The following is a 15,857-nucleotide window of genomic DNA, read 5'->3' on the forward strand; positions in this document are numbered from 1 at the left end:
CCAGCCAGAGATAAGGCAAAGTTATCTGTACCACACAGTTCTTGGATATACAAATAAAACATTGGTAGTTTAACACAGTGGTTCTCAACCTTTCCAGACTACTTTACCCCTTTCAGGAGTCTGATTTGTCTTGTTTACCCGCAAGTTACACCTCACTTAAAAACTACTTGCTTACAAAATCAGACGTAAAAATACAAAAGTGTCACTGCACACTATTACTGAAAAACTGCTGACTTGCTCATTTTTACCATATAATTATAAAATCAACTGGAATATAAATATTGTACTTACATTTCAGTGTATAGTATGTAGAGCAGTATAAACAAGTCATTGGCTGTATGAAATTTTAGTTTGTACTGACTTTGTTAATGCTTTTTATGTTGCCTATTGTAAACCTAGGCAAATATAGATGAGTTGGTGTACCCCCTAGAAGACCTCTACGTACTCCCAGGGATATGCATACCCTTGGTTGAGAACCACTGGTTTAAACACACTTACCATGTTACTGAAGGCCTCCAAATATTTCACAGATATTTTTAAGGTACAGTGCACTCACACAAGTCAGGATCACCACATATGCACAAGACAGACAGAAAAGCTTTCTTTTTTCTGTGCAACATGGCATCAAAGTAAGTGTAGTCAGATTGGGATTGAAGAGCAAGTGACACCACATTGTATTGGTGCATACTAGCCCTTTTGCAACCATCGTCTTAACTTTTTCCCCCTCGCCTCATTCTCTCTGTTTTGTGTGTCTTTTCTTCTTCAGATTTACCTTTTCTTCCTTCTCAATTCCTATGTCCTAATTCAGTGGTTTTCAACCTTTTTTTATTTGTGGACCCCTAAAAAATTTCAAATGGGGGTGATGACCCATTTGGAAATCTTAGACATAGTCTGCGGACCCCCTGGGGTCCACAGAACACAGGCTGAAAACCACTGCCCTCGTTTCTTCCCTTAACATCTCCCACAGTTGCTGCACAGAAGAACAAAATTTTAGTTAGGGGTCCACAACTGTAGTTAGACCCATCTCATTTAATAATTATTGCAATTAGATACCAGTCTAGTTATACACTTAGCTGACCGTATATGCATATACATACCTAATTTACGCACACATTTGACATTTGTATGCTTAAATCAGACATTTTGTATGAACGTGCATACCCCTAATTCTGAAAATATCACCCACCATCTGCAAACAGCTGCAAAGTGAAAGTGACAAGATTTTTGATCTCTGAAGTGTGGATAATTTTCACTTTGCTGCTCCCACCCAGGAGCATAGCTGAAAAACTCCAGCATAATGCCCCAGCGTAACTCCTGATTGTAATGGAAGTGCTGAGAGACTTATTTGTAAAGCACAAGCAACTGCCATTTTATTAAACTGAGGAGTGACAGCAATGTAGGGATGTATATTCTCCAGCACCAGCAGCAATCACACATCCATTTTATAGTCAGTTCTACTCTGATTTACACTTCATGCACTCCCATAGATTACAAAAGGTTTGCATGGCACACAAATAAATGCACAATTTGGTCTCTTGAGAAGGCAGATAATTATTTTCATAAATGACTATTCCCTACAACCTAATTGAAGGTTTTAGATGACAGAGGATTCTGCATTGTTTTTTGCTGCACGGATAGTTTTTTAATAGGAAAAAGGATACTTGTAACATAGTTGAAAAAATTCTCATACTGGAAGTTTCCCTGCTGACAGATTTTGTTGATGGCTTTCAGGAACAAGTTCTCCCCCCTTGGCCATTCATGCTGAAGCAACACGATCACATGACCTAAAGCCATATCATCCCTGTTATCTGTGAAAGCTCTCAGCTATTAAAAAAGAAAAAAACACTCACACTGTATGAATCAGTAACATCACAACAGATTACTACACCCAGTGTCCAAAACTAACAGTGGTGGCCGAGACTACGCACTTATTAATCATTGCTGAAGCACAACAAGATACTGGGATGAGGGGGAGGGCAGCTAATTGTAGTTGAGGGTTGCTAGCATGGGGAAATGGGGAATTCAACTTCTCCTCTTAAGTTAGTCACTTCTGCCCATGCCAAATAGGAGAAGGAAAGAGGATATTAGTTCCTTCCCAATACAAAGTGCACAAACTGTCCCCTGGTACTAACATGTCATGTCTTCCTGGGTACAAAAAGCCGCAGTGGTCCCCCATCCAGCTGCCAAAACCTCTATCCATTCTGACTGCCAAATTAAATGAGTAGCACAAAAGATACTATTATCAAGATACTATACTAGATGTGGACAAGGAGGGGGCACTGCCACATAATTTCAGGAACAGTGCAGCATAATTTAGATCTAAGATGCGCATAGAATATGGAGCATTGACAATAACTTACCTTAAAACAAGCCAACAATAAATGGAGACAATATGGCATAATAGCTTTACTGGTACATGGCCAAAGTTTTAGATCAGAACCTGTAATAGAGAAATTATATTACATAATTATGCATGTCACATAATCCTATCATTTTGATTTAAAAGTTAGAATGGGAAATAGGAGGCACAAACCTGCAGTTACCTAATCCCATGCCTCAATCAGAATGATTAAAATGTAAAGTAATTTTAAAAAGCCCGCCGTCTTTTCTCCTTTCTTGTGCTAGGATTGTGTATTCTGCTACATAGTAAAATGACGTTGACGACAAGACGTTTACAAGACAAAGGAGGATAAGGAACACCATCTCTTTCCACAGTACTAATGTACAGTTTGTTTTCTTTAGGATATAGATAAGTATGTCCTAAAACTAAGCTGGGTGAAATGCTTAGAGTATTTTGTAATCAGGTTTGTCCGGTGATACTGGGTCAGAGTGAAACCAGTGTTCTCCCATTGACATCAGAGCTTTCCCGCTACAATGCAACATAAGGAAAACTCTGAAAACTTATTGCACATATAAGTGACTGAAACTGACATGCAATATGCATATTGCAACATTCTCCAGAGCAGAGCGTAAGGATTTTACTACAATCTACGTCACTGGGAATCTCACAATTCCTCCTCCACCGCAAAGGTATCTCTAGACAGCTGGTTGGAAGTAAAACCCAAAAAAATCCCCATACCTTTCCTGAATTTAGACTTCACTTTAGGCTGCTCCTCTTGTGTTTTACCCCCTTCTTGTATGGGAAGTACCATGTAGCACATCAGATCAAGTACTTTTTCACATGTCAACTACAAGAGAAAATATAAAAGATGAATAATCCTGAGATTCTAAATTTAAAATGAAATCCAGATTTATCAGTAACAGAACAGTGAATTAGAACTCTTGCAGTAGGCAGCAGAAATGGGAACACAGAAGATCTCTATCTAATAGAATTTATAATCTATAATGGGTTAGTGGACAAAGTAATCTAATTTGTCTGGACGAAGGGAAAAAGATGTCATATGAATTGATGAAATTACCCCCTTTAACAGTGGATGCTTAGTTCTTTCACAGTGTTTTTTACTTCAACAGTGCAAGAATAGTCCATTGGTAATTTAAAATAAATTTACTTTTAGAGTTCCAATTGTTTTCACTGTTTCTGGAAGTTTTTAATAAAAATAAGGCTTTTTCAGTCCCTGTTTAGAGAAGTTATTCCCCAAAAGTCAAAACTGCAATCTGATAGCACTGCAAAAATGCTGTAAACCCTAATTTATTGAGAAATAAAAGTGTACAAGAGGGATATATAATCAGATAAATCAATTTTAAAGAAACCTAACTTTTTCATTAGAAATCCTTATCTGTAGGGGAGGAAATATGGGCCAGTGGAGAGGGCGTAGGATGGGACTCAGGTGACCTGGGTTTTATTCTCAGCTTCTTCACTGACCTGCCATGTGACCTTGGGCAAGTCACTTCAGAGAGCTCTCCTGCCAAAACTTCCACTCCCCATGAGCGGCAGCGGCTTTGTCAGCAGGAGAGCACTCCTGCCGACAAAGCACTGTTCACACCGGCACTTGGGGGCGGGGGTGTGTGTGTTTTTTGTAAATACTCCTAGACGACAAAAGTTTTGCCGACAAAGTGCCAGTGTAGACAAAGCCTCAGTTTTTGGGACAGGGAATAATACTGAATTTGTACCCCGCATAGCACCCTGGGCCCCACGTTAACTGCGACCTCTATGCACTACTGTAGTAGTAACAATAATAAGGTATAAAACACATATTCCAAAGCTAAATTACATTAAGAGGTCACGCCAAATAATATGATCCTCCAAGTCTGCTGAGTTGTCAGGTGGCAACTCTTTTCTGTGATCGTATTCCAAAAAATAAGATTATGTTTCCAATAACCCGCTTCACCACCACCCAGACATTCCCTCCACCCCAGCATACCCTTAATCACCTCCATGTGATCAGCGCTAAAAACTAAGGTGAAGCTAAGATGAAGCATGTATGTCAACAATAAAAGTAAGAATCCCTAGACAAAGGCTGCAATTACAATTATCAAACCCACTGTTAAAGGAAGGTAATTCAAAATTAAAGGTTAATTTAACAAGTAACTCCAACTCCAATTCACGGCTGCCAAACAGAACGCATTTCACGTGATACACATTTGGCAGCTCTGTCATGCATTCAGGGGGCATGGGCAGAGATGCAGAGCCCTCCTGGTGTCAGGTGGCATGTCTGATCTCCTGCTGGGCGCAAGCTAGCTTGGAACCCCCAGGGAGGACTGGCAACTGGAGGGGAAGGACTGGGGAATTGGGGCCTGGACGCTGTACTTACTCTGTATTCTCCCAGGGCAAAGTGGCAAGTAGCTAACTGGAGAAGTGCTCTCTGATTCTCTAGTAGGGACCCTTGTCCTGTGATCTGCTGCTGAGAATGAGATCCTTGAAGAGCTGCTAAGTGATGTAGGCTGGTAACTGCTTTCTTATACTGACCCTTTCAAAAAAGTAATTAAAAAGAACATTAGACCTTCTCACACACAATTCATAAAGAAATAAAGGAGATAATCCTACCTTAGAAAATCTCCAAAGCCGAGGTTATCCAAGTAGTGAAGATTTCACGTCATGCTAATTAAGCTATGACATAGTAAGAGAGGGGTTTGAATGGTACATTTGTGAGCTTGTGACAAGGGAAGATATAGGCCTAATTTTGAGAAAAATAAAAACAATGATTCTCTTTATATGTATTTAAATTGGATTTTTAATTAGATCTGTTTCAAATTAAAATTTGAATTTACAAACATGGTCTCAAGAGCTAACTAATCATTTATTTTGGAGCCATTTAAGTCCGCTGAAAAAGTCTGTTCACTATACTGGAATGGATCTGCACGAGTCAAGCATTGCATGTGTCTTCAGTTTTCATGGTATATGTTGCCCAGAACTGATTAAGATAAATTGTCATTTATTTCACTATTGGTAAAATAATTCTAGATCAAAGAAAACCTTGTCTCTTTCTCTCCCTATCTTCTTGTATACATAGTTTTTGTACCTGTTTGATTGGAAGATTCTCTCTTAATTGCTAATTAGACATACAACTTGTCTGTAGTGGAAGGACAGATTTTAAGTTATTTAAAAATTAAAACCAGCCTATTTTATGGCATACTGCCTGAAGAACAGAGTGATTTGCTGAACAAACACTATACTGCAAGAGTGGGCAAGACTCTGGTCTTGTCTTCACTGCTGGGGTAAGTTGACCTAAGTTACACTACTCCAGCTGATTTTATACGAGCACATTTCACATTCCAAGTAACCCCAAACACTTTACAAAGCATATCACAAACACTCCGTAGACAAAGATGGCAGTACTTGTGCCTGCCATGCCAACTCACCGTGTCGTGGGCATTAGGATGTCAGCCAAGATACAAGGGAGCTAGCTTGTAAACTGTTAGGAATGAGTCATGGGACCTTTTCCTTCTGTGGGGACCGCCACCCAGCAGGGGCAGACTTGCAGGGCCCCTAGGAAACGCTACCAATGCCACCATGCCAAAAGCTAAAGTCATGTATTTCAAGACGTTTACCTTGCCCAAAGGCTTATGGACAAGATTTTATGGGAATCCCATTCTCAACAAGCCTCCAGCACACTGTTAAACTTTGCAGTGAGATGGAAGTAGATAATACTCAGTCCTGCCAGGAGTGCAGGGGATTGGACTAGATGACCTCTTGAGGTCCCTTCCAGTCCTACGATTCTATTAGTACAGTACCAAGCAAGGAGTCAGCTCTCTTATCTAGGTGCCCTTCCAAGCAGAGGACTCGGCTGCATTTTTTAGCAAGCCTCAGTCAAGTTTAACCTCATCACTCAAGGCCCACTCTAAGCAGTCTTAAGGGAAACCTGGGTACAGGGAAAGACCAAGAACTACTTTGTCAGCATGCTCTTCATCTCTCTTTTTTAAAAGATATTGTAATTTTCCATTTAAAATAGCAGGAATGACCAAAGCATGTGAAACTACTAGGTGACTTTCGTTATATGTTTATTTACATTGAGATTGCCAAGAGAAAATTAAAAAACTTCTCCAAGAAAACCATTTCTAACAGCAAGAGTGCAGCAAAATGCCCTGTGTCACTAAGGCCTAGTCTACACTTAAAAACTTATACTGGCATATCTATGTTGATTAGGAGTGTGATTTTTAAGTAACATAGCTATGCCAGCATAAGTCAAGGAATAGATGCACTTATACGGATATAAAAGTGTTTTTGCCAGTATAGCTTATGTATCTTGGGGAACTGGAGTAAGCTATGCAGAAGTGTTTTTATGTCCGTATAAACTGCATCTACACTAGAAGAGTTTGCTGGTATAATTATACCGCTATAGATATGTCAGCAAAAAACATCTAGTCGACAAGGCCTCAGTCAACCAAAAATCAGATAAGTAAAGGAAAACACAGGACTGGTTGGTTTGAAACATTTTGAAATTTTGCATTCAAAATACAAGTAAATTAAGAAAATTGTGGGAGATATGGCTATTATTTTTATGACTATTATGTGTTCCTGTTTATTTGATCGTTGTTATGCTGTTGGCTAGATGATTCAAAGGTTCTTTCCTGCAGGACTTCCCTTCACATCCCTCTGCAGGAAGGCAGGCAATGGCTTTAAAAAACCCAAACACCAGCACTTAACTGACAAAATAGGTGTTAATGCCTTTGAAGTTTTGTCTTTGACCAACCTGGACACAACAACTGATTTCAGAGGGAGGGGCTTCACATGGGGCACATGGAACAAAGCACTGTTAAGTAGATAAAAACCTGAGGCCCTGAGCTCAAGGGTGGGGCAGTGTCAGCAGGGAAGCAGATGAAACCCCAGTCCCCAGAAGACGACATACAGTAACTCCTCACTTAACGTCCTCCCACTTAATGTTGTTTCAAAGTTATATCGCTGCTCCATTAGGGAACATGCTTGTTTAAAGTTGTACAATGCTCCCTTATAATGTTGTTTGGCTGCCTGCTCTATCCACTGCTTGTAAGATTTTGTGGAAGAGCAGCGACTTTACATGGGAGCATTGAACAAGTTCCTCTTCTCCACCTCCTCCCCCTCAACTCCCAGTGCTTCCCTGCTGCCAAACAGCTGTTTGGCGGCACTTATGACTTCCTGGGAGGGAGGGGAAGAAGCGGGTAAGTGCTGCGTCTCCACTCCTTCCCCTCCCTCCCAGAAAGTCCTAAGCGCCGCCAAACAGCTGTTTGGCAGCAGGGACGCACTGGGAGTGAGGGGGAGGAGCAGGGACGTGCCACGTCTCTGCTTCTCCCTCTCCCTCCCAGAAAGTCTTAAGTGCCGCCAAACAGCTGTTTGGCAATGCATAGGATTTTCTGAGGGGGGGGGGAAAGAAGCAGGGATGCGGCATGCTCCAGAGAGGAGGTGGGAAGAGGTGGGCCAGGAGTGGAGCAGGGATGGAAGAGGCGGGCCTGGAGCATCCCCCAGCAGAGTCAGCGCCTGTTCTTCTTCGGGTAAGCTGCCACTGCTGCTGTGAAGGTGCTTCCTAGCATCAGTGCCTGCAGCGGGCTGTGCCTGTGTGGGGTAAGCCAGGGGCACTTCCCAACCACAGTATAGAACAGTATATAATGCCTTTTGTCTGCCCCCCAAAAATTTCCTTGGAACCTAATCCTCCACATTTACATTAAATCTTATGGGGAAATTGGATTCGTTTAACTTTGTTTCACTTTAAAGTTGCATATTTCAGGACCATAACTACAAGGTTAAGTGAGGAGTTACTGTACCTGAGATGCATGGGCCTTCCTCAAGTGTAGCCTAGCAAATACAGCACTGGACTAGGATTCATGAGACCTGGGTTCTATTCCCCGTTCTACTACTAGTCTGCAGGGTAACCTTGGGCAAGTCATGTCACCCTTCTGGGCCTCTGTTTCCCCAGCTGAAAAATGGGGATAATGATATTGACCTCCTTCACAAAGTTCTTTGGGATCTACTGATGAAAGGTGCTTTATAAGAGGTAGGTGGTATTATTTTTATTTAATATTAGGTCAGATATATGCATATAAGCCTTTTGTTGCTTTACCCTTTTTTTATTCTGATTGCTATGTTCCTATGGATAAATAAATACTTTTTTTTTTTTTTTTTTTTGAAGGCAGCGCTCAGAGTGATTGCATTTACCTACTGTTCACAGCTTCCAAAAGGAAGTCTCTTGCATGTGCCAAACCCAGCTGGGCCTGCTAAGGAAACAGTTGATAGACAGTTGTGCTTGTAGGCCAGGAATCTGCTCTGTGGGTAGGAGAACTGAGGGATTCCACCTTGAGAGGAGTGAAGAAACAGGGCCTGCTACCTGAAAGGGTGCACTAGAGAGAAATGTAGGAGGGATCAAAGATGCAGCTAACCATGACACAAATCCATTAGGTCAAAAGGCTATGCAAAAGTCTAAGTCTCATTCTTTCATTTACCTGGTAAATGATCATATCTGTGAGGAAGATACGTAACCAAAGCCAGGTATCTGTCTTCCATGACAAGCAAATTCTTGTGAATTCTGTGTAAACAATCAGAAAGTAGTCTTAAGCATGGGAGGGGAAGTATTGCAAAGCTTTGGTTTGAAAGGCATCTAATAATAATAAAACTGAAAAATAGTAAGACTGAACAAAAACATTTCCAACATAAGACAATTTCTAATCCACCATTTTTCTATTTATCATGCTGTTCTTCAGGATCAAAGTATTCAACATACCTAAATACAGCTAACTGGTACTATTTGTAAGATGAAGTATTTTTTCAAACAATATAAGACAAATAAAAACCACATTATAATTAGAAAAGAAAAGACCCAGTAACTATCTTCATAGAAACAAATTGCTGGGGAAATTATCTGTTACATGCAAATCTTCAGGAGGTTACTAGCAACACCCCCACACTTAAGGTTTTGATATCCATTCGGTATTATGTTCTCCTATTTCTCCTTCTTTTCTACTACCACCTATGTGCTACCTTAGTAAAAGCTGCTTTCAAGGAAAGTCAAGTGAAGAAGTACAGAAGTATGGACGATACTAAAAATCAACACATAAACCAAATTCCAAGACAATTGATAAGGCTTCTTATCTCAATTCCCAATCTCAAACCATCCAGACTTCCAAAATAGAGGGTAATTTCAGAAATACCTGAACTGTATTTTAACAGTAAAACAATTCTGCTCTAACAAGGAAACACACACAGAAAACACCTGCAATCATCCTTACCTTTATCGAGTGATTCCAGAGAATAAAGAAGCTCCCAGCTCTCTCTTGCCAATTTAAAGCTCTCTAGTACTTCAACAGAGTTTGCAAGGTCTGTCTTATTTATTGTGATGTGACGACTTCTCCCCTTCCCAGAAGGGTCTTCATCATCCGAACTCTGCTTAAGGATCAGTATAGACAAAACATTTCGCTCTCTTTAATTAAATGTTTTTCAAAGGAATCTTATGGAACTTCTGCAACATTGCGTATAAGCTTCAAAAGAAACAATCCCAGTGCAAATATCTTCAGAATAGACTTTTCACTATTTCTATGCTTAGAATTAATTATATGTTAAATATTACTAACTCCTTTAGCAAAAAGAAATGAAAAATAGTGGAAAAATTTGATATTTTACTCTAAAAATAAGCTATCGAGATCCTGAGTGCTATGTCATCATAAATGGTCAAATTGTGGTATTGTTATCCAGATTGAACTAGAATAATTTATTATTCAAGTAAGATCTTAAACTTCTCAGTCAGTCCAAAACCATCATGGCATACTGCAAATCACATGTAATTCTTCTAAAATGTGTACTTTTACCAACAATGTAATTCCATAAAATAGTATTTTTTTTCCTATGAAAGAGACAGCACACACAACAGTTATTACAAGCCAGCTATTATGCAATGGCACTTTGCCTATGGAATTCCTGTCTGAAAACATAGTACAATCAAATAGATAATAGTCTCAGCTCAGTTCCTTTCACATCATGATACTAGCACGTACAGTATTGCCAGTAAAATTGTTTTGTTCTTGCTGCTTCTAACCAAAAGTCTCTTTCTTTGCCTATTTTGGTCATGAACAGAAATTCCTAATGTTCTAAATTCCAAACGTGGTACCATTTCTATTAAGAATTGAACAGTCTAAAGGAGTTACCATTGTCTTCTCTCTTCCTTCTGCAAGTTTCCTCTTTTTATGTATGTGCTTGTTGCGATCAATATCTGTATCACCATAGACACTGGACACATCCTCAAGGAGAACCAGCGGAACCTGGTTTGGAGCATTTGGTCCTACATTTAAAAAAATAAATTAAAACTTGCTTTACACTGAACTGAATGACCATTTGCCTGCTTCAAATGTTTTCATTCACACATGTTGTGCAGAACAATTAGAAAGTAATTCAACGAATTGTGTCAATGTTTAAAATACGCTGATAATGATACAACTTGCTTTGAAGGGAGCCATATCTTAGAGGTCATGAATCCTCTGCCAGAAGTCATGGTGAATTGCTCAAAGCTGCCAGAAAATCTTGGAACCCCTTTCTAAGGGAGCAGTCACAAGATATGTAAGAGTTTTAAGTCTTTTGTCTCCAAGCATCATTTACTTTCAACTAAAAGCAATCATTAAATAATGCCAGTCATTTGTTCCATTTGGCCAACAGCCTAAAAGCAACAACCAAAGAAAAATTCCGAAAGAACTCTTTACGGGAAAATGGAGCAGAGCCTTGACAGCCACTGAAGCCTGAAAAGAGGAACGCAGTTGTTTTACCACAAGATTTTCAAGTGTAACTTGCTTATGGACTGCTCCTGCTGACTTCAGATGTGTGGGATCAAACTTTTAGCTGGTTGCCAAAGTCCACTACCCCTTCCCATGACCATACCTCCAAAGCAGCTTAGTTGTGGGTAAAGAATAGGAATGGAAGTCAAAAGATCTGATTTCTACTTCCAACTATGCCACAAACTTTCTGTGTGATCCTGGGCAAATCACTTAAGGTCTTGGTGCTTAAGTTTAGTCATCTGTAAAACGGAGATAGGGAAGTATTATCTCCATGTGCCATAGTGTGCTGCCAGTATTTAGAAAGGGGATCCCCAAAAGTGTTTCATTCCTTAACCTACCCAAAAAAAACCCCAGTGTATTAGGGGTTTGCATGCTTGCAGAGAGAAGGAAGACTGAACAGGAAATCTATTTCTCTGTCATCCCATTTAAAATCTTTGTCTGCCAAGAAAGGAGGCGATGCATCATCAAACGTAAAATGAACATCCTGAAAGTATGTCAACCAAAGCACTGATTACTGCCCAAGCCCGCAGACAGCCTGAGAGCTTATGAGAGACGTGAATTTCCCCACTCATCTCATAAACCTCCATCCAACCCCATGTGAAATAGAGATGATTACTTACAAGTAATCGTTGTTCACTGAAGATCTACATCTCAACAGATGCCACCCCATCCATGCACCTGGTGAGAATTCTCATAGATGGAGGTTGAGAGCTGTTGGATCCAGCAGGAGACATCTTGTGCCTCCCTTGCTGAAACATGTAGGCTCTCTTCCTTGTTTCTATAGCCAGTTCCTTTCTAAAAAAGGAGGAGAAAAACCCCCAGTGATGCAGGTAACACCCATGGCACTGCACTCCACCGGTATTTGATGGCACAGCAGAAATCAACAAGAGATGTCACAAAAATATATTACTGAGCTCAGGAACTGACACAGTAGTACCAGAAAGGATGTGAGAGTGAAGCACAGTGCCCAAGGCTTGCATCAAGTTGGGGGAGAGAATGCGGTCCCTCAGGAGTTCCTTCACCAACTCTTCTCAGATAGGATGTGACTGTAGAAGCATAAGTAACTCATCAGGGGCAGCACAAGACGTCCCCCATTGGATCCAACAGGCTCAGAATCTTCAAACTACCGAGTTCCTGTCAGACCCACCCGCAGTAACACAAACCCAAGAGGTGAAGTCTAACACCACTGGTATGGTCAGTGCAGAATTATCCCCACTTTGCAGACTAGGAAACTGTGGCCTAGTGAGGGTAAGTGACTTGGCCAATGTCATAGGAAATGCTATACTAACTAGATCAGACAAATGATTCACCTAGCCCAGTATCCTGAAACAATTAGTGAATGGTGCCAGGTTCTTCAGAGAAAGGTGTAAATCCCCTTTGATGTAAGTTTCTTCAATAACCTGCCCACGTAGGATCATTCTTCCTAACCCCAACCTGCTAGATTACATCCCATGAATACAAAACATGAAGGTTTATATTTCTTATCCATTTTTATTCTAGCTAAGTGTTGCTGCAGAGGTTATTTGTGTAAATGTCTAATTCTCTCTTGAACCCTACTAAACTCTGCTCCAAGGAGGCTCCTTGGGGACTCGTTCTGTGCTTCTCACCTGCTTGGAAGACCCAGGGCAGTACCATCTCTTCCACACAAGAAGCAGCAGGGCTTGGCCTGCTCCTCTCCCCACCTAGAAAAGGCTGTTCCCGAGGATCTGGCTCTATGTCACTGCTCAATCGCTTACCCCTGACATCAAGGAGCTCCTGGGAGGACCCAACTCTGACATACCTAGGTTTCTATGAGGTTGTCCATCACTGTGGTATCTGAGCACCTTCCATGAAAAGCAAACAAACAAGCCCCCCACAAAAAAGGTCTCTTTTGCAACACAGCTGTCAAGAACAATCTTAAGGTATTAGAGTGGGCTTTCCTACTAGTACAACTATGACAGAATATATCCATGTCTACACCCTACATACAAGTGTAATAATCTTTGTACAAAGTACACCTTGTGAGGTATCAATTGAAAACGTGTAATTCGCTGGTCATTACTGTCCTGATAAAATGTGTGACAACATTGTATGCAAAGTTATAAGATTCCACTGTAGGGTGTTAGTAACACATTCCAAACTGAGGTTGGCAAACCATTCTCTCTCAAAACACAGGGATGTATGCTCTCCTTAATTTGCATTTAAGCAGTAAACAGAGTCATCAAGCAGGAAGAGAAATAAAAGAAGCTGGGAACATCCTTCCCCATAAACTTTGTGTCTGCTGGTACCCAGCTCGAAATGTTTTTCAATGGCGGAAATGAAACTATAAAAAAGGAGGGGCAAAAACCCCAAGACACCCCCTCTCTCTCCCTGCCCATCACATCAAAAATTACTTAGTCAAGTTAGATGTCTTCAAATCACCAGGGCCTGATGAAATGCATCCTAGAATACTCAATGGGCTCACTGAGGAGATATCTGAGCCATTAGCAATTATCTTTGAAAAGTCGTGGAAGACAGGAGACATTCCAGAAGACTGGAAAAGGACAAATATAGTGCCCATCTATAAAAAGGGAAATATGGACAACCTGGGGAATTACAGACCAGTTAGCTTAACTTCTATACCCAGTAAGCAATCAATTTGCAAACACCTAAAAGATAATTAGGTGATAAACAGTCAGCATGGATTTGTCAGGAACAAATTGTATCAAACCAACCCGATAGCTTTCTTTGACAGGGTAACAAGCCTTGTGGATAGGGGGGAAGGAGTAGATGTGATATATCTTGACTTTAGTGAGGCTTTTGATACCGTCTCGCATGACCTTCTCCTAAACAAACTAGGGAACTACAACCTAGATGGAGCTACTCTAAGGAGGGGTGCATAAACTGGTTGGAAAATCGTTCCCAGAGCGTAATTATCAATGGTTCACAGTCATGCTGGAAGGGCATTATGAGTGGGGTCCTGCAGGGATGGGTTCTGGGTCCGATTCTGTTCAATATCTTCATCAATGATTTAGGTAATGGCATAGAGAGTACACTTATAAAGTTTGAGGATGATACCAAGCTGGGAGGGGTTGCCAGTGCTTTGGAGGATAGGATTAAAATTCAAAATGATCTGAAGTAAATAGGATCAAATTCAATAAGGACAAATGCAAAGTACTCCACTAAGGAAGGAACAATCAGTTGCACACATACAAAATGGGAAATGACTGCCTAGGTAGGAGTACTATGGAAAGGGATCTGGGGGTCATAGTGGATCACAAGCTAAATATGAGTCAACAGTGTAACACTGTTGCAAAAAAAGCAAACATCATTCTGGGATGTATTAACAGGTGTATTGTAAGCAAGACACAAGTAGTAATTCTTCTGCTCTACTCCACGCTGATTAGGCCTCAACTGGAGTAGTGTGTCCAGATCTGGGTGCCACAATTCAGGAAAGATGTGGACAAATTGGAGAAAGTCCAGAGAAGAGTACCAAAAATGATTAAAGGTCTAGCAAACATGACCTATGAGGGAAGATTGAAAGAACTGGGTTTGTTTAGTCTGGAGAAGAGAAGACTGAGAAGGGGACATGATAACAGTTTTCAAGTACATAAAAGGTTGTTACAAGGAGGAGTGAGAAAAATTGTTGTTCTTAATCTGAGGATAGGACAAGAAGCAATGGGCTTAAATTGCAGTAAGGATGGTTTAAGTTGGACATTTGGAAAAACTTCCTAACTGTCAGGGTATGGCTACACTACGAAATTAGGTCGAATTTATAGAAGTCTTTTTTTTAGAAATCGGTTTTATATATTCGAGTGTGTGTGTCCCCACAGAAAATGCTCTAAGTGCATTAAGTGCATTAACTCGGCGGAGCGCTTCCACAGTACCGAGGCTAGAGTCGACTTCCGGAGTGTTGCACTGTGGGTAGCTATCCCCACAGTTCCCGCAGTCTCCGCTGCCCATTGGAATTCTGGGTTGAGATCCCAATGCCTGATGGGGCTAAAACATTGTCGCGGGTGGTTCTGGGTACATATCGTCAGGCCTCCATTCCCTCCCTCCCTCCGTGAAAGCAAGGGCAGACAATCGTTTTGCGCCTTTTTTCCTGAGTTACCTGTGCAGACGCCATACCATGGCAAGCATGGAGCCCGCTCAGCTCACTGTCACCGTATGTCTCCTGGGTGCTGGCAGACACGGTACTGCATTGCTACACAGCAGCAGCAACCCATTGCCTTGTGGCAGCAGACGGTGCAATAGGACTGGTAGCCATCATTGTCATGTCCAAGGTGCTCCTGGTCGCCTGTGTGAGGTCGATCAGGAGCGCCTGGGCAGACATGGGCACAGAGACTAAATTTGGAGTGACTTGATCAAGTCATTGTCTTTAGTCCTGCAATCAGTCCTATTGAACCATCTTATGGTGAGCAGGCAGGCGATACGGATTGCTAGCAGTCCTATTGCATCATCTTCTGCCGGGCAGGCAAGAGATGAGGATGGCTAGCAGTCCTATTGTACCATCTTCTGCCAAGCAGCCATGAGATGTGGATGGCATGCAGTCCTTCTGCACCGTCTGCTGCCAGCCAAAGATGTAAAAGATAGACGGAGTGTATCAAAACAAGAAATAGACCAGATTTGTTTTGTACTCATTTGCAAACCCTACCCCCCGCCTAGGGGACTCATTCCTCTAGGTCACACTGCAGTCACTCACAGAGAAGGTGCAGCGAGGTAAATCTACCCTTGTATCAATCAGAGGCCAGACTAACCTCCTTGTTCCAATA

General features: G+C 41.3%; 1 protein-coding gene across 6 annotated transcripts in view; it reads right to left on the reverse strand.

Moving 5' to 3' along the window:
- Positions 1 to 15,857, reverse strand: part of INTS10 (integrator complex subunit 10) — a 44,224-nt gene that overhangs the window by 12,406 nt on the left and 15,961 nt on the right. For 2 of the 6 annotated variants that reach the window (XM_037896615.2, XM_037896612.2), the window contains exons 9-15: positions 10,507 to 10,640; positions 9,595 to 9,748; positions 8,812 to 8,894; positions 4,713 to 4,868; positions 3,080 to 3,188; positions 2,361 to 2,440; positions 1,662 to 1,824 (exon numbers count right to left, since the gene is read on the reverse strand). In XM_037896615.2, the coding sequence (XP_037752543.1) occupies positions 1,662 to 1,824; positions 2,361 to 2,440; positions 3,080 to 3,188; positions 4,713 to 4,868; positions 8,812 to 8,894; positions 9,595 to 9,748; positions 10,507 to 10,640 (879 nt within the window). Of the gene's footprint in view, positions 1 to 1,661; positions 1,825 to 2,360; positions 2,441 to 3,079; positions 3,189 to 4,712; positions 4,869 to 8,811; positions 8,895 to 9,594; positions 9,761 to 10,506; positions 10,641 to 15,857 lie in introns of all 6 variants that reach the window. The other 4 variants (XM_037896614.2, XM_037896611.2, XM_037896610.2 and 1 more) reach the window with 2 other exon arrangements.

The sequence above is a fragment of the Chelonia mydas genome, chromosome 4, assembly GCF_015237465.2.
Source record: "Chelonia mydas isolate rCheMyd1 chromosome 4, rCheMyd1.pri.v2, whole genome shotgun sequence".
In the NCBI taxonomy this organism is placed as follows: Eukaryota; Metazoa; Chordata; order Testudines; family Cheloniidae; genus Chelonia; species Chelonia mydas.